Source organism: Eupeodes corollae, chromosome 2, assembly GCF_945859685.1.
Source record: "Eupeodes corollae chromosome 2, idEupCoro1.1, whole genome shotgun sequence".
In the NCBI taxonomy this organism is placed as follows: domain Eukaryota; kingdom Metazoa; phylum Arthropoda; class Insecta; order Diptera; family Syrphidae; genus Eupeodes; species Eupeodes corollae.
The window spans coordinates 104,479,956-104,505,563 of record NC_079148.1 but is presented as its reverse complement, the minus strand read 5'-3'; the positions used below and the strand labels follow the sequence as shown (position 1 = coordinate 104,505,563).

At 36.2% G+C, this 25,608-nt stretch overlaps 1 protein-coding gene across 1 annotated transcript in view; it reads right to left on the bottom strand.

Annotated features, from left to right (window-relative positions):
- LOC129944062 (eukaryotic translation initiation factor 5B) overlaps positions 1–25,608 on the bottom strand; it is a 236,194-nt gene that overhangs the window by 83,825 nt on the left and 126,761 nt on the right. The window contains exons 6-7 of the mRNA XM_056053221.1: positions 4,769–4,964; positions 4,049–4,156 (exon numbers count right to left, since the gene is read on the bottom strand). Coding sequence (XP_055909196.1) covers positions 4,049–4,156; positions 4,769–4,964 — 304 coding nt within the window. The remainder of the gene's footprint in view (positions 1–4,048; positions 4,157–4,768; positions 4,965–25,608) is intronic.

The following is a 25,608-nucleotide window of genomic DNA, read 5'->3' as shown; positions in this document are numbered from 1 at the left end:
TTCTTCTTTCTTGAAATTTGTTGTTCTTGACGTCGTCGACGACGACGGACGACGAGGGCAACGGCAGTGGAGTAGCCTGTTTGCCAGACTGTTGTCGACAGATGCTGGGCGCATGTGCAAACTGCTGCAAACGATAGCCGCATAAATTTGGATGAATGCACAAGCCAAAGACTTTCATTGTTCAGCACGGAAGTTAGGAGTAGAAAGACACAAAACAAAGAAAGTAAGAAGGAACATTACTTCCGTGCAATTTGAATTCGACACGAACCACCCTTTGGTCAAAAGGGACGAAGAGTTTCAAATTACCATAGTTGTTCTTTAAGAAAAATATGGGTCTGTACTTAAGAAATGTGTAGACAAAGATTTAAGCTAACAAAAGAAACGTAAACGTAAACCAGTATGAGGATAAATTAGAATATGTCTTGCCTTCAAGTTGAAAGGTGTTCTAAGGAAGTTAGACCAACTTGAGCATATGCCCTCCAAAACGCCCTTTCTCTATGCATCAACTTCATTCCGAACTGTCAGTGGTAAATATCGTACATTCATAGGTAGCTTAATGAATTTACAAACTTCTAATTTCACCTCTTTGTGGTGAATATCTGAAGAATTATGGGTACATTTACAAACGTCAAACTTGTTGGTGTTAATTAGACGTCATTTTTATATATTTGCGTATCAGTTTATCGAACTTTGCAATAATGAATCTACAAACTTCTAATTTCGCCTCTTTGTGGTGAATATCTTATGAATTATGGGTAAATGCACAATCGTCAAATTTGTTGGTAGTGATTAGACGTCATTTTTACATATTTGCTCATCAGTTTATCGAACGTGCAACAGAGATGATCGCAAATCATATCTGCTGTGAAGTGTTTGTAAATTTACACTATGTTTTACTTGAAAAAAGACATGGGGAACCAAATTTTCACGATCTTTAAGTTCCAGGAGATTATGGAGAAGTGTAAAGCAGCTCTAACCACATAAACGCAATAGGCGTTCTTCTTGTTTAGTTCTGAAAAAAGTTCTGAATAGAGATCGAGCATGCGAATCATGATCTGAACAAACCGTGTTCTGAGCAATGTTATTTTCGAAATACACCTCAACACTTAGCTGTCACTTTTTGACTACTGTCAATTATCTTGCCATTTTTTTCCTACAGATATAAGAAATAAGATTCAAAACTTGAATTAAAATGGAAAATGGAAAAACATTCATGTAATGTTTAATTTCAATTTTGTCTGTCACTTTCACCTGTCAAATCCTTTTGTTCTCTGAACTAAAAAAGGAAAAAGCCTAATGAGACACGAGTATTACCGTTTTACCAGACTTAATATACTCTGTAAACACAAAAGAAAGCTCCTTTCTGTGAAAAAAACGGGTTTCAATAACAAAGCATGACACATCAAACTCACCACATTAGGTAGATTTTTAGGTGTTCGGTGATTAAAATTGTCATTTTTTGCTTTTTAACTTACTGGAATCGTGTTGAAACAATATTTCGACATCCACTTACAGACGAGTAATTTCACGGCACAGCGTGGTTTGAGGAATTTTTAACAAGAAACATTTATACGAGAAGAGAGACTTTGACGTATAACATGAGTCAATTGTGCTCCATCCGCAATTAATTTTAGTTCATGTCAGAAAAATGATAGCAGAACTAAATAATTTTAGATTAGTAAGAAAAGCTTAAAAGCATAACAAACATTTTAAAGAGGAGTTATAATTACAGAATGCAAAAAACATTTCTTTTTTTTACCAGATGCAAAATTTTGTATGTCACTCAAACTGTCACTTTTAAACTTGACACACAAAAGTCAAGTAAACTCCAGCATCGGATAGAATTAAATAAAGAAAACTTGCGTCTCCTGGAAACTTGTTAACCTAAAGCATCCTGCACATGAGCTACGAACTGCGAACTGTGGATGTTCGCATATTTTGACTTTTGTTTCACATGAGCTTTATTTCTATTCGCAGACAGCGACGAATTGTCAATTTATAATTACCCTTTTCAACAAACAAAAACAAGAGTGGTATAATTTTGAGGTTAAGTTGAGCGCGAACAATTTATTCGTTGCAGTGTGGATGGTATGTGGAACGCAAATAGAATTTGACAGTTCGTAGCAACTGCACTGCAATTCGTAACTACTCACACTGGTGAGTAAATTTTGTACTCATCGCAAATTGATTGAACATTTCGCCTTTGGAAAGTTGTTAATTTTCACAAAGGAAAACAAATATTTTTTTACTGAAAAGAACTATGTACCAAACTTTAAATTGACAATTCAAAATAATGCCATGGTGTGAACTCAGCATAATTTTTACAAATGACATCAAATGTCATTGTGTTTCAAACTTCAAATGTACAAATAAAAAGCGAAGCAAAAGTAATACTATAGTGTTAACCTACCATCATTTTTAAATGTCATCCTGTTTTGACATTTATATTCAAAAAATAAAGCACAACATTTCTATAGCAAAAAAACAGTTAATTCACATTATAACTGTTTTCTCAAAACTGTCAAGTTAAAATTAAAATACAACTTTCCGTTGATCTTGAAGTTCCCTGCCAACTTAGCTAACGTCTCCTATATTGATAAAGACCACTTTCGTTACCATCTTTTGAACTTTTCTCTATCGTGAAGGAACGAACCTTCAAGTTAGGTTGGTTTGTTTTAATTTTTTGCTATCTGTTAACTTATCGTTGTACACCCTATACCTATGTTACGAGTATGTAGATTATTTACCTACCTACTCTACTTTAAATCCAAAAATGTATTGAAAGGAAACAATATAATTGAGGAAGTAATAATTACAAAGCAAAGACGACCATCTGGCTTTTGGTCTCCTTCTCTTTGAATCTCACAGGATACTGGAGACCATTCTGCATTTTAACACAACATCTGACTTTTTATTTATAAAAACGTGAATGTGGACTTTGTTGTTAAGTTGAGTGCAATTTTCATTCCACTTGAGTTCTTCAATTTTTTGTATTTATTTAGAATTACTTATTCTGGTTCCTGAAGTAGATATTTTTCGAGTTCTGTCGATCTCTATATCCGATTCATGTGGTCTCGATGATGACATGCAAGACACGATAATGAGGCTTTGTTGTTGCATATCTTTAATGCCAACAGGAAATATGTGATTGTCCAGGAAATTATGCGAAATTATCGTCCTTTTACGTACAGCAACGTAACCCTTTTGTGAATCTTAAGATATGATAAAACCTAATAATATCTTTCTTCTTTTGAGAGTGTCAACATTTAGTTTGTTGTTCGTTGTTTTTTCAAATCAATTCTTGGTCTTCTTTCAAAAAACATCGGTTTCGGTTTCGAAATATAGTTCAATGCCTTTGCTGGAGAGCTCCGTCGATCTATCAATCTATCTTCGACTCCTATTTCTACCCCCAGGAGTAGTAGTTTGTTTTTTGTTTGGTATGTTTGGAAAAAACATACAGCCAACGGTATGGAACGGGCCAGGCGTATCTTGTTACTAATGTGTCAACATTAGAGTTCAAAAAACATAATGCAGGCATTGGAGTATATAGGCATACTCGAGACGACTCAGCCGGCCGCGTGAGTCTGAGTTTACTCCAAAGCAAACACACCTGTGTCAACAGTAAGCCCTCTTGGCGCGCTCAAGAGGGTTTGTAAGGTTTATTTTTTTTTATTTTTGAATTTTTGTCTTGAATTTTCGATAAAAATGGGGTTCAATTTTTCAAGACGACTCTGGAGTAATACTTTTTTGTTATCAGCATGTTTTTGTAGTTTAGTAAAGAGAAGGAAAAAAGTGTAAGGTACGTATACGCATTGCTCGCCTCTGTTCCAACAAAGACCGATTGTGTTCGCTCATTGAACTTTGGTTATTAATATCTTTTTTAAGTTAGTTCTTTTTTTTTTTATATTCATTTTTTTGATTCCTAAATCTATACAAATTGGGGATAACACTTAGCATTCGGTATATTTTTTGTGTCTATCAAGAGAACCTTTCATATTGAAAAGTCTATGAAAATAAATAGAAAAAGTATTTGTAATTCTGTACTCACCTCTTTGCTTGGCACACAAATTGGAGTACCCTCTTTGACAATACCATTTTCAACCATTACTCCCATAACGATTGGATCACGACTGTTAAAAATAAATTGAGGCAGTATCTGAAATAAGAAAAATAAACGAATTGAGTTTTTTGGATACATTTGAAAGGCAAAGATTTCTGAAAAGTGCGAACAGACCCCAATATGGGCGAACTGTCAGACGTACACGTAAATTAAGTGTGTTCATTTGCTTGCTAACTCACAAGAATTTACAGAACTGAATTAAATGTCAGGTGTCTTTTAGCAATGACATTGAACAAATTCAAAGTTCATCTAATAATGGGTGACAATGACGTTTCTGAAAATATTTTCACACAAATTTGTGAGTTCATATGATTGTAAAACATTTGGAACAATTCTTTTACAGTAATATTTGACATTATGAACTTTTAAGATCAGACAACTATCTTTTCTTAGATTTGCTAGAGACTATATGAAGTTAAATTTATTACATTTTTTGATGTTTTGAAAACAATAAAAACGGCTCTAAGATCAGACATTTTGACATTTAATACTAAACATGTCCCATCATACAACAATGTCCAGTTCACAAACAATGCTTTGACAGATATAGGTTCTTTTTAATTGTTTACTTTTTAATTCATTTCTTGAACATTAAGTTTTATGATAATTATTATTTTATAAACAAAACATTAATTATGTTTAACTTACCTTAAGTTTACACGGGAAGACAGCAATCGATCGGAACTCATCACGTTTCTTTTGTTTAAGTTCCTCCCGATATGACATAAATTTATCAAATAAATGATAAATAATATCGGCTTGGAAGATTTTAACACCCAATGAATCAGCCATTTCTTGAGCATCACGTTCAACTTTAACATCGAATGCAAGAATAGTTGCATATCTGAAAATATAAAAGAAAAATTAATGGTCGCTAATTATAATAGAACTCAAGACATATAAACAGCACAACAGCAATAATTAACTTCATGAATTCAATACTTTCTTGGCGATGTCTTATCTTTCTACTAAAAGCCCTGACGTTTGATATCTGTCTTTGAAACTAAACAACATCGAGTTGACATTAGTATTTTGTTTGACTTGCGATATGCAAACGCCAATATGTAAAGTCAAGGTGTAACAATTTTTTAGTTACATTTAGGCTCTCATTATGAACTTGAAAACCTGTGAATTCGATAACTTTCTATTATGAGTATAGATTTGCTTAAATTATGGCTGAAATACAAACACGCTTCAGCTTCGGCTTTGTCTGACGTTTACGAGTTCAGCCATAGGAATTCAATGCATGCTAACACAATGAAGATTTGACCTCACGTTTTGTTTGACAATCATAAGGAAAAGAACGTAATGTGACAACAAACGTAAGCTCTAGTTCAAATTAGCTGAACATTTTCTTTGCACAGCTTTAAAAAAGTCAACAAACAGAATACATTTGCTTTTGGGGGCCTTCCCATTGGTTATAATAGAAATGTCATTCAAAGCAACCTCGAAGCAGATCCATCGTACACAGACAAAGCTAAAGCGTGTTTGTGTTTCAGCCATTAAATTCGCTTTAAATGTCAAAACATTATCGAATTTGGTTATCGATAAATTATTATAAGCGAGTTTTCGATAATTTAAAGGCTCAAAACGACAAATTCTTTCGAATCGAAATATTCACTGACAACCCTAGCGAAGAGTTTTTTATTGGTTTGTTTAAATGATTGATAAAAGAAAAATGTATTTGCAAATAATTTGTACATTATTATAACAAAAAAAGAATATAATAAAATATATTTTCAAAAATATGATGTTTAAATGGTAGACATGTGCATTCAAGAGAACACAACCATCCACAGGTTTTTCTCAAAACCCACCTCTGTCTATCAACTCCTACTCTCAACTCCCCGTGGTGAACATCGGGTGCCTAGTACCTCAACTGGAGATTGGGTTCCAACACTAGTGGAAAGTTGTTGGGGCAGCAAACGAGAGAGGGGGGAAGAGGTGTTTCCACTAAGGCACCTCTGCTTATGCAGACGGCAGCGGAGGAATTCCCGAGATGGAATCAACGTTGGCGTCTACAGTTCCAGTAAGGTTGAACTACTTAGTGAACACCTTATAGGGCTTCTTCGACTTATTCGGAGCCCAGGCCTATAAGTAGCGGTTCTATCCGGCTCCCCATCCTTGGAGTTATATTTAGGATCTGGCCCTATAGGTTGGGGGTTGTGCCTTCGGGGTGACTTCCTAGCCACGTAAAAGCTTTCATAGTTGCGAAGCACTAACAAGCCTCGGATACAGACGGATTTACTGTTGACAACCAACACAAACGAATTAAGGACAACGAATTTCGGATATGCACGTGGAATGTTAGGTCCCTTAACAGACGACGTGCGGCCGAAAATTTAGCGAAGGCCCTAGACCGCTATAATGCAGACATCACCGCCATCCAGGAAATACGAAGGTATATAGGTGCATCAATGAGCGCCTCATGACCATACGCATAAAGGCTAAATTCGGCAACATTAGCCTAAAAGACGACAGCACCAAAGATATGTTCTTCGAGCTCCTAGACAAAACATATGACCAATGTCCAATGTTAGGAAGGGAAGACATCTTTGGTGGAATAATCGGGAAGAACAGCCTGCACGACAACACTTCCGACAACGGATTCAGGCTCATAGATTTTGCTGCGGGGCGAAACGTCATGGTAGCCAGTATTCGTTTTCCACACCTCAACATCCACAAAGGAACTTGGACTTCTCCAGATCAACCGTCAACCAGCTTGACCACATTGCGATCGACGCCAGACACGATTCCAGCATCATGGATGTCCGAACTTTCCGAGGAGCTAACATCGACTCGGACCACTACCTCGTTGTAGCCAAGGTAGCACTTCGGATTTTCAGACCCAAGGCAAAACAGGGAGGTGCTGGGAGAAGGTACAACGTCAAACGGCTACAATCGCAAGAGATCGCCAAATCCTTTTCCGACCGAGTTACAAGTTACCTCTCTCGAAGTTCTCTGCCGCCAACACAATGTATCGAAAACCAGTGGCAACATTGCCTTGCAGCCATCAGATATACCGCCTAGAAATAAACATTCCACGATAGACCACGTTCATGGAATATCGGATGTAATAGAAAAAGCACTAGAAGAAAAAAAAGTATGTTTAGCTATTTTCTCAGATGTTGCTCAAGCTTTTGACAAGATTTGGCATGAGGGACTTGAGTACAAACTGCAAACTTCCCAGGCAGTACTTTGAAATATTAAAATTGTACATCTCAAACCGATTGTTTAGAGTAAGGTACGATCAAGAATACTCGGAATTGAAGAAAATAGAAGTCGGTGTACCACAAGGAAGTGTCCTAGGTCCTACCCTGTATTTACTATACACAAGGGATATTCCAGTTGGTAATCACACCATAATGGCTACTTTTGCACATGATACCGCAATTTTGGTACCCGACAAACGTGTCTCTGAGGCAGCAGTAAAACTACAAAATACCGTCGACATAGTGAGAGCTTGGACCGAAAAATGGCGTATCAAACTCAATGAAACAAAATCTTCACATATAAACTTTACAAATAAAAAGATAAACAATATTCCAATAATCATTAATAATCAAGCTGTACCTTACGCCAATACGGCCAAATACCTTGGAATGACTTTGGATGCAAAGCTTAAGTGGAAAGAGCACATCAAAAAGAAAAGAGAAGAACTAAACTTGAAATATAGAAAAAATTTACTGGTTGCTTGGTAAAAACTCTGATTTATCAATGAAGTACTAAAGCCTGTTTGGACCTATGGAATCCAATTATGGGGCTGTACAAAGAAAACAAATACCGAAATCATCCAAAAATTCCAAAACAAAGTCCTTCGTGGACCTTGGTACATAAGAAATACCGATCTACATCGTGACTTACAAATAGAAATGGTTACAGAAGTTCTTAAAAAATACGCTGTATCGCACAACCAGAGACTGCAAACTCATACTAACTCTGAAATGGAGTCCTTTTCTTGAATGTAAGAAACCATGTTCGGAGATTAAGAAGAACCAAGCCTCATGAGCTTATGGTCTAAAAAAAAAACATGGGAAAGTATTAAAAGTTTAAACTTCCCCCAAAGTGATTGTACAAAATTAGGAAAGAAAAATTCGATCCTTCAAGATTGGTCTTGATGAAGAGGTGGTTTTAGTGGTTAAGAGTCCCACACTACTTGGTGTCGAATACTGCCAAGTGTCTTTTGAAGATTTCCTCCCGTCAAAAAAAAAAATTAAGTCTGCATTTTTTAAAGTTAAATTCAAGATTTTCTTTGGAGTAATTAGGAACATTACATACATTTAAATTAAAAGATAGGTCTAATGCTGGGTGATGTCGGTCTTCTTCGAAAAGTCGGGTATTGGCGGAATATTTGAGCTCGTCATAAAAAATTCTCGAAGACATAAAGTTATTAAGGTCATTAAATAATACTTGAAACGTTGACGTTCGAAAAATAAAACTAAAGATTAACCATAAGATTTAAATTCAAAGATTTGTGAACACATTTTTGTTATTATTGCTGAAGTTGTGGTTGTAGTATAGAGGGAAGTCTTAACCCCCTATCAATTCTACCTTTCGATCCAACCACTCACAATAAGAAGAAAAGATACATTTTGTGTGTCTGTTTCATAAATTGCATTATAGAAGCTTGCTGCAAAACATATAAACAAGATGACCCAAGAAAAGCAAAGACAGTAAACTGATGGTGTACAGGGTGTTTTTGTTTCAAGTCAGATGACAAAGTTCCAAGTGAAAAATTGAAGTTCTCTTTCTTGATGAGAATTGTTCATGTTAAACATATATTAACCATCCACAAAAAATAAAGTCTTCACACTTTTATCCCGAATTTCTACTGAAACTCTAGAAAACTATATCTGACAGTTCTGTCACACTCTCTAAGAAAATAAATAAAAAACACCCTGTATAAATTTTTCATCGTGATTCACGAAGTTTAATTTTATTTTTTTGGATATTTTGGAGAAAGAAGAAGATGATCAATTGTTGTTTTTGTTTTTATATTATTGTATCTTCTTTTTCTGAAGATATCTAAGTGGATGTTACTTTGTATAACGTTTCTCTTCGTTTTCTTATAGTTTGGGATTTTATAACCTCTTTCTGGTAAACTCTTTTTTGTGGACGATTTTGACAGTTCATGTCTGAATTTATCTTATTTACGACAGACATTAAATATGTCAGTTAGGCACACAGAGGCTAATGTAAATGTTATTGAGTGTCTGAGTGAATGAGTTATGCAGAAAAGATTAATGGTCTGGCCAAGAGATTCGTTTAACATGAATGAAATTTTATTTTTTGGAAGAAATAAAATACATTCATATACACAAGGGAGTGGACAATTGAAATAAAAAAAATATAATATGGAATGAAATTTTAGTATGAATGCAAAAATTGTTTGACCTTTTTAATGGAATAATTTTGTAACGAAATGAAAGCAGGGTTTTAATGTATGGGGGTGTGTGTAGTAAAGTGTGGCAAACACCTAAAGAATAATCTGACAGTTGATAATTCAGGCTAAGTAAGAAACTTATCGGGAAGCTTGATACTGACATTTGAACAATTTTATATATCAAGTGCTCGTATCTTTCTTTTTAAAATTTATCAAAGTGCTTTTTAATTTGTAAAAAGCTTAAATGTCATAAACTCCGCTTATGTCACAAACGCCAAAAACATAACTCAAATTGAATTACACGCCAAAGTGATAAAAATAATCATTGTCAAATCTTCGTACCAATTGAACCAACTTAACGAATCAAATCTGATGTTTTTAATATGTTTTAAAAATCTTGTCACCATTTTAAAAATATTGTTTAGTGAAAGTGACAGCACGATTTCTTTTAGGTAATGAACTATTTGTATTCATTTATGGTGATAGCTGTCAAATATTACCGAACATAACGAGTCCACTTCAATAAGAACTTTTTTTTAGAAGAATAAATGTCACCTATTGATTTATGACACTTCATGACACAAAAAGAATGCATTCTTTTCAATCAATCGGAGCGTTCATTCATTTCTACAATAATATTTATTACTATTTTACGATGAATCATCATTTGTAATTGACACGCAAACGTTAACAATTTTGACGCATAAATTTTTTATGATGAGCAATTAAAATAAAAAAATTTAAAATTTCTTAAACGTCATTAATCTTTTTCCAACACTTCAATAATTTGTGTCTAGAAACTCTTCATCGGAATTTAACTCAACTGACATCAAAATTATACCTTCATTGTGTTATGTGTCTTCCTGTTTTTTTGGTGGCAAAACATGCGTCAAGTCAAGCACCCTTTGCGTTGAGCTGGACCATGGCGACGATGAAGACGATGAGCTGGAATTTAAGGTGGTAAATTTACCTCTACTACTAAATTAGTAATTTTGTATCGCATTCATCATAAATTAGTCACGGATTTGCGTTTGCATCGGTCCTTGTTTCCAACACCAGAAAGGCGACACGGGACGAGATACGACAAAGTAACGCACGGGTGACGTTTGACGTGCAGGAGAAATACACTACTGGTTCTTTGTAAAGGTCATTTGGGTGTTTATGCTCTTATATTGTAAATTGACACTGGAAAACGAAATCAGACTTGACCACGGTTAGGATATTCTTTTCTGTCTGCATTGATTGTGGAACATTGGCATAGATTTAATGTTTAAAGTGAATCCTGGAGGTGTTGAACCACAAGATATCGACATTCAATTGTTATGACCTCTTCGAAAAATTACACAGTCAGCAAACGTTTTTTGCAAAATTCCGATTCTTTCTTTGATTGTGCACTTTAGTTAAAAACGTCGTCGTCCACATCAATATTTTTCAATTCTGGTCATATCAAATTATAAAGCAAAGCTCGGTACCGCACACCGTAATTGTAGCACAAGTTTGACTTTCGAATAAGTAAGTTCAAATCTTACCTCAGCCCAAAAACTGCATCAAATAGTTTCTAGTTGAGAATCGAGAGACTTTTCAACTATTATTTTAGAATTTTTCAGAGCTTCATATTCGGGAATTCAGCATATTATTATAAGCTTTTTCAATGACAATCCGTTAGATGGGATGCATTAGAAGGACACAATCAGCGAAGATCCGACGTTGCGTCAATTATATTTAATAATCAGCATGGTTTCGTAAAAGAGATCTACAATTACTATAATTTTTATAACTTCACGTGATTCTATTTAGATGTTTTTGAAAAACGTGGACAAGTCGATAATGTTATTACTGATTTTAGTAAAGCCTTTGACAAGTTGTGTACCGACTTGTGTCAACTCCTTAAATTGAATTTAAAAAATATAATTTATAGTGTTGTATGCTGGCGTGCCTCAGGAAAGCCACTTAGGCCCAGTTTTATTTACTTTATTTATAAATGACTTCGTTTCGATCATACAAAATTCGTGCGTTCTTATTTATGCTGATCACATTAAGCTTCTTAAAAGTATAAGATCAACTTCTGAGGGATTGTTGCAATACAAATCGTCTCGTTTTTAATATTGACAAACGTAAAACTATGAGTTTTAACTCAAAAAAGTTCCCTATGATTTTGACTACACGTTAGATATATGTAAGGAAAGTCTCTGAGTTTTCTGATTCAGGTTTTATTCATGATCCCAATTTAACTTTTAATGAGCATTTAAAATACATAGTTAAGAAAGTAGTACCATGATGGCTAGCGTGTTGGACTGTCATGCCAGAGGTCTTGGGTTCAATCCGTGTCTGTGCCGTTTAAAGTTTTTTTCACGGGTACTGCCTCTTGCGAGGAATTGACAAATCCTAGTAATTCTTGTCAAGAAAAGTCAATTTAGCGGTTCGAATTCAGCTTAAAACAATAGGTCCCCCCCATACCTGACAACTTTACTCGCACACAGTTATGGTTGAGAGCTTTAAGTCACTAGGCCCTAGTTCTCTACAGACTGTTGCGCCACTTAATTTGTTTTAGTTAAGAAAACTAATAGAATCCAAGGATTCACAAAAAGATTCGATCGTGATTTCCATTAACAGTGAAAAGAAAAGAACCTTACGTTCTTAAGCCTCTCTGGAACTTGAATATAGTTGTGAAATGTGGTCACGTTACTTCTTAATTCATATAACTAGACTTTGCCTCAGTTATCTTCCATAGGTACATGAACATAAACTATCCCCATACTCTCAAAAGCTTACTTACTTACATAGGTCCTCAGTACTGTTAAGTCCGTTGGGACATAGGGCCTTTACTACGCTTACGCGCCATCGTGTACGGTTTCCGGAGATGTGTTTTAGCTCCCTCCAACTCTTGCTTAGTGATGCTGATTCCGCCTCGACTGTCCTGCGCCATGTGCTTTTCGGTCGTCCAGCTCTTCTTCCTTCTTGTGTGAGAGGATTCCACTGCATTCCTTGGCTTGCAATGCAGTCGTTACCTTTTCGAAGTGTATGTCCAATCCATTGCCACTTACGTCTTCGTATTATAGATTCTATAGGTTACTGACCTGTCTGTCATCTATGAATGACCTCATTTAATATACGGTTTGGCCAAAAATCCTTAGGATGTTACGAAGACATCTATTTACGAAGGCTTCCAAGTGCTACACTCATAAATTTCGACATTTGTGCAAAACAGTCGTAGCTTTGATCTTAAGCTGATAGAGTTATTCCTCCAAATTTTTAACAGCCTACCGAACGCCGCTTTTGCTTTGCCGATTTGGCAGATGACGTCTTATTCGGTTCCGCCTTCGACGGAAACGATGCTTTTAAGGTATTGAAAGCTCTCCAATTTTCCCACCGAGGAAATATTTATTTGAGAGGATGGTTGGGTTCCAAAGCTGATCATTTTTGTTTAGCCTTTTTCTTCTCTCTCTACACTTGTTGTTATTTGATGGAGATCCATGATCCTATAAGAGAGTAAGCAAACATCGTCCGCGGAATCCAAGTGCTTTAAATAGGATGTCAACGTCCATTGGATCCCTCCGCCACCTGACAAAGCTGCTCGCAGTACATCACTTATCACCAACAAAAACAATATTGGTAACAGAATACAGCCCTGTCTGACTCCGCTTTGGGTTTCAAAATCATCTGATAACCTACCATCGTGCAGAACGTGACACTTGGATCCATCAAATGCTGCTTTAATAATAGCAATTTGTTTTTCTGGTAGGCCACTCCTTCGCAAAGCTTACCAGATATACTCCCTGTTAACGCTATCAAAGGCCTTCTCGAAGTCGATGAACACTGTTCAATAATGATCCGCAGGGTGTTAATACGATCAATACAGGAGGATCCAGTGCGGAATCCTGCTTGTTCGGCATCGAGTGTGGCCTCAAGGTATTCTTTGATGCGTTAAAGTATAACTTTTGCTAATATTTTGGCAACGGCAAGTACAACGCAAATTCCTCTCCAGTTTTCGCACTTTGTAAGATCACCTTTTTTGGGATTTTGACCATAATTCCGTTCTTCCACTCATCGGGGAAGCTTTTGGTTGTCCACGCTTTTTTTATGAGCGGATGAAGCAGTTTGCTTGATGACGTTGGCGTTGCTTGTAAAAGCTCTGCGGGAATTCCATCAATTCCTACCGCTTTGTTGTTCTTAAGTGCTTTAATAGCAACGATCTTATCTTTACTCTCAAAGGCTTGCTTTAATAAACCTTCCAACACACATCAGTCGTAGAAACTATATACAATTTAATTTCATAAAGGGTTTTTCAATTGGCGCTGGTAGATATGGGCTCCCCATGGCGTCCATTTTGTTTTGATGACATCTGTCAAATATTTTGTTTATTAATCAGTTGTTTATGCCAAATTATGACAAGTTACACAATTGAACAGCACGTTTAAATGATAAGACTTTATTATCAAAATGAGTGTTCGTTACACTCATTTTACGGTAGACGTGGTGGTCTTTCACAGTCGACTCTTCAACGTTTGGTGGCCAAATTTGACACTACCGGTTCAGTAAACAATCAGCCAACACCCGTACGCTAAAGGAACGCAAGATAGGCAAGATCAAGACCGACAACATTGCCGTGGTCCGGTCCGTGAAAGTGTACAGCAGAACCCGAGGCTGTCTATTCTTCGCCGTGCACAAGAACTCGGCCTTTCGCCGACTTCAACTTTGCGCTTTCGGTACTTGGTCCTACACCCGTACAAGATCCAACTGACCCCGGAGCTCAAAGTTCATGACCATAGACAACGCCATTTGTTCGCTGACTGGTCTTCGAATCGTTTGGAAGAGGACCAAAATTTTGGCCGGCGGCATAATTTTAAATTAAAATTAAATCAAATTGGGTCCGTTGGGATCCAGGGCCTAGTGACTTACAATTCTCAACCATTCCTGTGTGCGAGTACTGTTGTCAGGAATGGAATCGACCAACAATTTTAGGCCGAATCCGAACGCTACCTAAGACCCAAGACCCTTGCATGACAGTCTAACGCACTAACCATCATGCCACGGGTACTAATAATTGATGCGTTCTTTTTTGAAAACGACGTTAGTGATCCCGCAAGACTTTTCATTGTGGGGTTTCTTTTAAGTCGCAGGTCTATGCAAAAAAAAGCTACAGTTGACCGATGCCCTAAAAAAGAACATAACACAGGCTATAGCTCAAATTCGGATGGATCTATGCCCAAGAGTCATTGAATATTGGACCACTCAGTTCCGTGAAACGTAAGAAGCCGAGGCGGGCATCTGTATAATGTCATATTCCACACTTAATGGCATACATTGGCCTTTCAAATCTTCACAGAAAGCTTCTTCTATTCTATTTTAACTTCTACCCGTTCTTAATAAAAAACCCTTTATAAGACTAGAGTCCAATTGTGCTAAATTGAGCCCCCTCAATCAATCTTTAACAGCTTTGAATCTTATTGAGATTATAAGTATTGTTTTTAGTATTTAAAGAATTGAAAAAATAGTATAAATAAAGGGTGTCCCAAAATTAACGCTAGATTTGAATTTGGCGCCATTTGTGCAGTGAAGTGTTAGCAACCCTGAAAAAAAGCAATTTGACAGCTAACAGTATAGGGTTATTCAAAATGGAGCGTTACACGATAGAACAACGTGTCTTCATTATTAAATAATATTTCAAAAATAGTGAAATCTTGGCGGCTGCGGTTCGAAAATTTCATACAAAATATGGCCGGAATAGTGTTTTAACTTCGTCAACTGTGAAGAGATTAATTGAAAAATTCATGGAGACTGGATCCGTTGGAGACGCCAAACACACTGGTCGTCCAAAAACAAGCCGTTCAAATGTGAATGTCGAAGCAGTGCGTGAGAGTGTTGCTGACAATCCAGGAACCTCAATTCGACGTCGTGGACAAGAATTGCAAATTTCAAGAACCTCTCTACAGCGTATACTTACCAAAGATCTGTGTCTTCATGCTTACAAAATTCAATTAACACAACAATTGAAGCCTAATGACCATGGACAGAGAAGAGAGTTCGTTGAATGGATTATTGAACATCAACAAATGGACCTTGATTTTTCGAGCAAAATGATCCTAAGCGATGAAGCACATTTTCATCTTGATGGCTTTGTCAATCGCCAAAATTGCCGCATTTGGGGTTCGGAGAACCCACATGTGATTGTCGAAAAACAAATGCATCCACAACGAGTGACTGTATGGTGTAAATATTGGGCTGGAGGCATAATTGGGCCATATTTTTTTGAAAATGATGCTGGTCAAGCAGTGACTGTTACTGGTGCTCGATATCGCGACATGATTACACAGTTCTTTCTGCCAAAATTGCGTGATATTGATGTGTCCAATATGTGGTTTCAACAAGACGGTACCACATGTCATACAGCCCGTGAAACAATTCAATTACTGCATGTGACATTTCCAGGTCGTGTACTCTCTCGTTTCGGTGATCAAAATTGGCCTCCTAGATCGTGTGATTTAACACCATTAGACTTCTTTCTATGGGATTATTTGAAATCACAAGTCTATGTCAACAAGCCCACAACCAACCGTGCATTAAAGAAGGAGATTCAACGCTGCATCAACGAAATTCAGCCACATTTATGCAGAATGGTCATGGAAAATTTCAACAAAAGAGTGCGCATGTGCATGCAAAGCCGTGGAGGCCATTTGTCCGATGTGTTATTCCATACATAACCCTATCCTATGTACTTTACGAGTCTGTAAAAATATAACTATCAAAAGACTAAAAACGGCGTTTTCTATTTATTTCAAATCTTGCGTTAATTTTGGAACACCCTTTAGTAAATAGTTGCTGTTGATTGAATTGCTTGTAAAAAATGAACTTTAAAAGCCTTGAAAGACTATAGTCTTTATGCAAAATATTGTACAATGTCATTTGTGGAATATTGATTAGCAGCAATATTCTCAATTTTTCTTGACGACCAAATATTTAACGTTTCTGTAGTCAGATTTTATTAAAGCGTTTATCGTTCCATTTTTGGGTAAGGAGCAATTTTTGCCACACGTCAAAAGATGACAGCTACCCAAATAGTGGGATATTCTAAATTAGAGCTCTTATTTTTGAAAACACTTTATTACCAATACCGAACTTTTATTCATACAAAAAATTCAAATACATAAATAGAACCTATTCAAACGACCTATAGTGTTTTTTTTACTATAGGGACTTTAGCCTAGTCACTTTCTGTTTGGAGATTTTGTTCTCCTGACAATCGGTATATCGTAATATATTAATGATGACCCGTAAAGGCCAATTAACGATGATTCAATAGAATCAATCCCGCACATCGGCCAAACCAAACGATCCGTGTTTTGAGTTTAAGCTTGGTTAAACGCGGCGGTCCAAGACAAAGAAGATGGATGACTTTTGTTCCAATTTTATAGGCATAGTCACAGTATCGGCAGCGGTGATGGTGGCGGCAGTGACGGCGACGGCGGCGTCGATGAGTGTAACAATTAAACACAAAACTTTTTAAGTGTTGTGTTGTTAAGAAGGAGTTAGTGGCTCATTGTGCGGTCACAGTTGTTTAATTTAATGGATTGGAATGAATCATAAAAATTATACGCTTTTTTATGGCTTCTAGAACAAAGTATATAATTTATATAATCTTGATGTAAAATTTAATTATATCGAAAAGGGTGAGATTATGACTCAAGTTTTTCCTCCACGAGTGACACTGAAAATGAATAATCAAATTTATATGTAATGAAGAAATGATTAAGCTGACAAAAATTGGAAACATTAATTAGCTAAGGAATCGGAAACGATATCAATGACTATATGAAAGAAATTTGTGAAGAGCATCAAGAGGAAATTAAAAGATATTTATAAGTTAATGTCATTAACAGATCATTTCCTTTAACTAAAAAGACACAAAAAAAATTGAATATTAAAAATTCGGAAAACCATCAGAGCCTGATTTAACTAAGTTCGTTATCAAATTAATGTTTATAACTTCCTTCGCGCACCGTTTTCAAAATGATAATAATCGTCAAAATATATATTCTCACGAAAATCTTTTTTTCTTTCTTAAGATTTTCCCCCAAAATAAAAGAAATGAAAAACTCTCCTTATAAAAAAAAGAAAATAAAAAAACCTACACCACTATCTGTAGTAACATCCAAACATATAAGCAACAATTTAGGTTTGAAATAATTAGGAAACTACTTCCTCAATTATGTCTCATTTTCGGGGCAGCAGCAGCAATAACAAAAACTAAAACACATCATAATGAAATTTAAGCAATGAAGATATAAAAAAAAGAAAAGAAATTAAATTTGAATGAGATTCAAAAAAGAAAAAAAAAACCTAGAATCTCAGCTGGACGTGTTTTTGATGATGGCTTTAATGTGTTTTCCCATTCCATCAAAACTCCAAAAACCCTAAGTTTTTGTTTCTATTTAATGGTTTTTGGGGCACAGTGCAAGTTATTTTTTTTTTCTTCGAATCAAAATCCGTCTTCACATTATAAAGAAGCAAATTACATACCATATGCGATGCAATGCAATAATAATAATAATATGTATCTTTTTGTAAGAGTTAAAGATAAAAAAGTATCTTGAACACAAATTTCATGGCGTTTTATTGCTTGAAATTATTTTTCTTTTTTTTTCTTTATTTTGTATATTTTCACTTGGGTCCCGAAGAAAGTGCTCCATTTTAAAAATTAAATGAAGCTTTCTATATGTATGAATACAATGTAATTTTCGACAGACGAGGTCATGTGTACTATGCTTGCTTCATCTGCCCTCATGATGTTGTATTCGTTTAGAAGGGGAGATACAGTTTGATGTAGGGCCCCACATGTACTAATACAATTTTTAAAATTTCAAGGTCTTGTGATTTAGCCCTAGTAACAACGATACTTATGGGTTTTCCGATAAGAGGTTTCTTGGGTTTTTTATATATTTGGCAAGTTAAAACAACGACATTATAAAATGGAACCATACACTCTTCAAAAACGTATTGGAGTTTCTTCAATTCACTACAAAAATAATGAAAGTTTACCAGTCACAGTTTGAAGAAGAAACAAACTTCTGTGTTGTCATGAAGCAATCGTCAAAATTATTGACAATGACGAGTCGAAATTTTCTGGACTTACATTTTCATTGATGATCTTCTTCTTTCGGGGTCTAAAACCATACTGATAAGGACCTATCAGGTTTTTGACGATGGGCTTTAGACGTTCACATTTTACGGCAGAGAAGATTTTGTAACCGATGTTAAGTAGACTGATTCCTCTACAGTTGGTGCGGTTTAGAGGGTCTCCTTTTTCAAGATCGGGCAAACAATACTGAGGTTCCATTCATCGGGCATGCTTTCTTCCGACCATATCTTATGGATAAGTTGGTGCATGCTCCTAACCAACTTATCTCCAGCTGCTTTAAAGAGCTCGGCATTCAAGCCATCCGCTCCAGCGGCTTTATTAGACTTCAGCTTAGGTATTGCAATCTTTACTTCGTCTAAGTCTGGAGGACGGGATTGATGGCTTTCGGCGTCTATGTTGAATGGATCATCCTGCCTGACAGCGAAATTTGGTTTGTCTTCGCCGTTATACGGTCTGCAGAATTGGTCCTTCCATATTCTCAGCATTGACTGCGATTCAACTATGATGTTTCCACTTTCGTCTTTGAAGCCCTCGGTTCTAGGTTTATGGAATTGTGAATTCCGTTTCACCTGTTCATAAAACTTTCGAACTTCATTCCTTCTTTTAAACCTCTCAACATCTTGGACCGCAAGCTTCTCATGCTTTCTCGGTGAAGTCGGTGTTTCTCTCGATTCTTTTGCTCATAGAGCTCATGAGCAGCTTTCGTAATTTTTATGCAGCGCTGCTTTGCCTCTTGTTTGGCTGCATTTGCCTACCTACATTCCCCATTAAACCAGGGGTTCTTTAATGGTGGTTGCTTGAAACCCAGCACTTCAGAGGCGGCTTCTCTGAATGCATCTTGGCAATGTTGCCACTGGTTTCCGATATATTGTGTTGGCGTCTGAGAACTTCGATAGAGGTTACTTGTAACTTGGTCGAAGAAAGATTTGGTGATATCTTGCGATTGCAGCCCGTCGACGTTGTACCTTTTCCCAGCATCTCCCTGTTTTGCCTTGGGTCTGAAAATCCGAAGTGTTACCTTGGCTACAATGAGGTAGTGGTCGAAATCGATGTTAGCTCCTAGGAAAATTCGGACATCAATGATGCTGGAAGCGTGTCTAGCGTCGATCGCAATATGGTCAATCTATTTGATGATAGATTGATCTGGAGAACTCCAAGTTCCTTTGTGGATGTTGAGGTGTGGAAAACGAGTACTGGCTACCATTACGTTTCGCCCTGCAGCAAAATCTATGAGCCTGAATCCGTTGTCGGAAGTATTGTCCTGCAGGCTGTTTTTCCTGATTATTCCACCAAAGATGTATTCCCTTCCTAGCTTGGCATTAAAATCGCTCAGGACTATTATAATATCGGAGCTAGGACACTGCTTACATGTTTTGTCTAAAAGCTCGAAGAACACGTGTTTGGTGTTGTCATCCTTCTCTTCTGTGGGGCGGCGCGCAAATCAGGTTAATGTTGAAAAATTTAGCCTTGATGCGGATGGTCATGAAGCGCTCGTTGATGCATCTATAGCTCAAGACTTGTTGCCTAAGTCTGGCTCCAATGACAAAGCCGCATCCAATTAAGTGATATTGGTTTTCTCAGAGACCAGTTTTTTCTTTGGAGGCTTATGTTAATTAAAGAAGAATTATTACATTTGAGACTTGGAAAATACAAGAATGATTGTTAAACAACCTGTCCATCCTCAAGGTGTAACGTTGGTGTTGATTTTCGGTGTTGATGGCGCCGTGAATGGATCCTACTTTTTCGGCAATAAAGCAGTTTCAACTATGAAAGATAACGTGAACAAATGTCTATGCCAATCCTCCGCAATCGATTCAAGACTATAAAAATGTAACTCGTGAAGTTTTCGAAGACATACAGTCGCAAATGTCAAAATTGTGAAAGACAAAGTATCAGCATTAGGAAAAGGGGGAGGGGTTTTGACATTCTTAAACATTGAAATGACAAGGAACGATAAGAGTATAAAGGCATTCCACATTCGTGTAGTGCGACTAAAGAAAGATTCTCTGTACTTTACATTACGTCCGAAAGGCTCAAGGGTCAGCATTCCTAGAAGAACGGGTATTTCGGTTTAATTCTTTGTGCGGAGGAATGCAATTGGCTATTTCATTGGAGCATTGTTTATGAAAATAGCGATAAAATAATGACAGGCATGAAACCTTAAGACGACGGTGCTAGAGATATAAAAGCTTCAGTTGGACAACGGTCCCCTATCATTTTTCAATCTGTCTTTCGAATTCTGTCCAAGAGACTCAAGTGGGTTATAGGAGCACCTGCCCAGATGTTTGAATTGTACTCGAGTTTCCGACGAATATAGGCTTTATAGATTATAGCCAGATCAGTAGGAGTAAAAAACTTCTTGCACCTTCAAAGAAAACCTAAACACTTAGCAGCATTTTTGGCGATGTCAAATTTGTCATCACTCTACAACAAGTGGTTTGTAATGCACATACCTTGAACTGCTAGCTGTTCAGTCTTCTTGATGCAAGTACCACTCATCGATAGTGGCATTGGGGAAAGCGTAACCATTGTGACAGTAGAAAGCATTGGCTTTTCGAAGCATTAATTTCTACACGGTTTTTGATTCCCCATTAGACAATACTGTCAAGATCAGAATTTAATGAGTTTATCATACGCTGCCGTTGGTAGTCCACATCCAAAGAACAAGGATGTAAAAACGTATATTAATCTCAGAGGCTAACAAAACCATTTAGAGGGTAAGAAGTTTCAGACAAAAGATCATTTATAAAAATAAGGAAGAGCGTCGGAGATATAACGGAGCCCTGAAACACAACAGCGTTTATTTTGTGGATATCAGATTTGAACCCGTCTAATACTTCTTGAATTGAACGGTCCGAAAGGTAATTTATAACCGAACAAGAAAGAGATTCATCAATACCAAAAGCACATAATAACACACATGCACCGATTGTTGTTAAATTTTTTTCTCCAATTGACAAGAGCACCGTATTGCGATCGTTAGCTAACTACCGATCAAAAACAAAACAACCACTACGTCTTCGAGATCTTGGTTTCAATGACAACAATAACTCTGCAGTTTTCATTCATGAATGCTTAACTGTGAAAAATCGTTCTCTGTTACAATACGCACTTAAACTAAAGAGAGATGATAAACTTTTTTCTGTTTACACATTGCGTGGACTTGTCCATGTAAAAAAAACCCAAAATGCGAAACCAATTGTAATCACTAATGCTGAGAACCTAACCACTGCTGCTGCTGCTGACCCGACGACAACAGATGCAACTAATCTCAACTGAGAAGAAGAAAACATAAACAAACCTTTATCATTATTGATTTATTGATTATTTATCTACTTATTTTAGCTTTGATCTTACGTTTTTTTTTTTTAATTAGTTTTTTTTTTGTTCTCTTATCTTATTTTGCTTTCAGTTTATAGTAAATACTTTTTCATTTAGGTACACTTTAAATTAATTAATATATGTAATTTTCTTTTTGTTATTGATTAGTATGTATTTAATAATAGTTATTATCCACCTTTTTCGTAATACCTTATACACAAATTTGCATAATTTTTTAAATCATCTTGTTATCATCGGTTTTGAATCTTTGCTATTTGTCTGGTCAAGTCTTATGGGTGCTGTTTCCTGCCTTCCTTATTTTATGGTGAGCTTTATTAGCCACCGATTATTTGTAATTCATAAAAATGGTTGGCCTTGATAAAGTTAATAATGGGAATTCTACAACCGCTGATAATTATAATAATTATAACTCCCGTTTAATGATCGATATTTTGTGTGGTCAGTGTACAGGTCTACAGGTCTGCTCCTTAAATGCTCAGAGCTTAGTTCCAAAAATTGATGAATTCAGGTATCTATTTGCAGCTTCTAAGGTAGATATCGTATGTGTGACGGAAACATGGTTTTACCCTGAATTAAATGACTCATTGTGTGATGTAAAAGGATTTAAATTATTTAGACGGGATAGAGTGGGGCGTATTGGAGGTGGAGTGGCCATTTATGCACGTAGTGGGCTAAAGCCAAAATTTGTATGTGAATCCCTTTCTGGTAGTTACATTGATTTTATATTTATTGAAATAACATGCAAAGATAATAAGATTCTACTAGGTTCAGCATATAGACCAAATAAACACATTGATACAACACCATTACTGACCAAATTGGATGAATTGGCCCATATTTCGCTTTATATTATTTTAAGTGGAGATTTTAACAGCAACCTTCTTTTAGAATCTACTTTTTCTGATGACATGAAAGCTCTAAACTTACATCCAGTAAACACATCCACTCCTACTCACTTTACTAAGGACACAAGTAGCCTTCTTGATGTATTTTTTGTTAGCGAATTGAGCAAAGTTCTTCACTTTAACCAACTTTCTGCATCCTGTTTTTCACACCATGACTTATTGCACTTAACTTACCAGTGCAAACCTCTTGTTTCAAGCAGCAGTTATTGCTTTAGAGACTTTAAAAGCATTAATTATAACCAACTAGAAAATGACTTAAGATCGGTTGAATGGTCTCGAGTTTTCTTTATGGAGTCTGTCGACGACCAAGTTTCTTTTATTGAAGGAAACCTTAGCTCTCTTTTCAATATTCATGTTCCCTACAAAACAAAAACCTTTAAATGCAATGACCTTTCTTGGTTCAACAACAAAATTAAAGTTTTAATAAATAAGCGCAATCTTGCTTACAAAGTTTGGAAACGTTTTAGACTCGACGAACTTCATAAGGTCTACACTGACTTAAGAAATAAAGTTGTTCTTGAGATTAGGGAAGCTAAGAGACGTTTCTATACTCCTCGACTCAACCCTTCATTAGCCGGTCATAGACTTTGGAAAAATTTAAAAGAAATTGGTGTTGGTAAGCACATTAACAATGTTTCTACTATCATTGATTGTGATGAGTTGAATACCAATTTCACATCCCTATCATCATTTGAGTTTAATGATAGCGCAGACTTTTCTGAACATTTAGAAACCGACATCTGCTCTACAAGGGGCTTTAGCTTCTCTGCAATTGATGATGAAGTCGTTCTAAAAACCTGTTTATCTATTAAATCAAACTCAATAGCATTTGACGAAATCCATCCATTGTTTGTGAAGGCAACTCTACCGATTACATTGAGATACATAACACATCTTTTCAACACAATTATCATGACTGGGGTTTTTCCTATTGTCTGGAAACGTGTTAAAATTGTTCCTGTTCCAAAAACCCGAAATGAGTATCGGCCAATAGCCATATTGCCATATTTATCGAAAGTTTTTGAAAAAATTATGAACACGCAAATGCGGCAATATCTAAAACGTAACAACATGCTATGTCCCAATCAATCCGGTTTCCGTCCCAAACACAGTTGCACTACTGCCCTTATAAATGTGGTCGAGGAAATTAGAGAAAGTATAGATAAGAATTTTGTGTCTTTTCTCACTCTTTTGGATTTTTCCAAAGCCTTTGACACTGTTAACCACTTTACGTAATTTATGCGTCAAATTAAGGGATGAGTTTCAATTCACGTCATCATCAGTGAGACTCATTTTCTCATATCTTAGTTCTAGACACCAAGCAGTAGTTGCTAACAACCAAACTTCAAATTTTCTTCCGCTAACACGAGGTGTTCCCCAAGGGTCTATTTTGGGTCCATTACTTTTTACCATGTATGTTAATGAGCTCCCGTCTCTAAGCTTTAACTCATCCATACATATGTATGCCGATGATGTACAGCTTAGGTACAGTTGTCCACTGGGGTTGGTTGAAAATGGCATTTGGGAGATAAACGAAGATCTTAATAAGATATTGCTCTGGTCGCGATCAAACGGACTTTGTTTAAATCCTACTAAGTCAAAATGCTTAGTCATTTCAAAAGACCCTACAGACACATCTTGCTTTTCTCCAATATTACTCAATGATAACCCTATTCAGTTTGTTGACTCAGCCAAGAATCTTGGAGTAGTATTCAATACGACACTCACTTGGACAAATCATATACAACTTATCATAGGTAGAGTTTTCGGAGGCTTACGTATGTTATGGACCACCCAAAGAATCACTCCAATAAAAACAAGAATGATACTTGCTAAGTCACTGCTTATTCCGCTTTTATTATTTGGGTGTGAACTATTTAGTAATTGCGATTCCAAGCACAAAAGGAAACTTAATGTTGTCTATAATAGTGTGACAAGATATATTTTTGGGCTACGGAAATATGTTCATATAACCCCATATGCAAAATCAATATATGGTTTTTCTCTTGATAATCTTTTCTCGTTTAGGACCTTAATAATGCTCCACAATATCATGCAAACACGACAACCCCCGTACCTTTACAACAGAATCCTTTTTCCACGCTCTACTCGAAGCAGCGATCTGATACCAATACGCTACTCCTATCTTGTTTCAAACCGTCAATTTTTCGTTCACGCAGTTCGGTTGTGGAATTCCCTACCTCAAACTATAAGGATGATAGGCTGCACTACACGGTTTAGAATAAGACTTAGACAGTACTTTGAGGCATTGTGATGATTTTAACTTTTGTTTTTTGTTTTTTTTTACTTTAAAGGTGTTTTATAAGGTATTATAATAAAGTCCATGGATCATATCTTTTTCATTAATTTAATGGTATAAAGTAGTTTTGTTTATATAAATTTTCTTTTTCAAGTCATCTTGTTTAAAATTTAGTATTCATTCATTTCATGTAAACCAATTGTAAAACTGAAGCTTGTACTACTTTAAAAGATATTGTATCTTACTGTGCAAGACTAAATAATATGTAATAAATACAAATAAAATACAAATACAAATACATAATTTCGATAGGAGAGCTTGGTGCCAAACCCCATCAAATGCCTTTGAAACATCAAGTGGAATCATCAAACTTTCTGTAAAACGAATGTCAAGATATGTTCCACTGTTCGGTAAGATATACCATGAGATCACCAGTGGACCTATTGCTACGAAAGCCATATT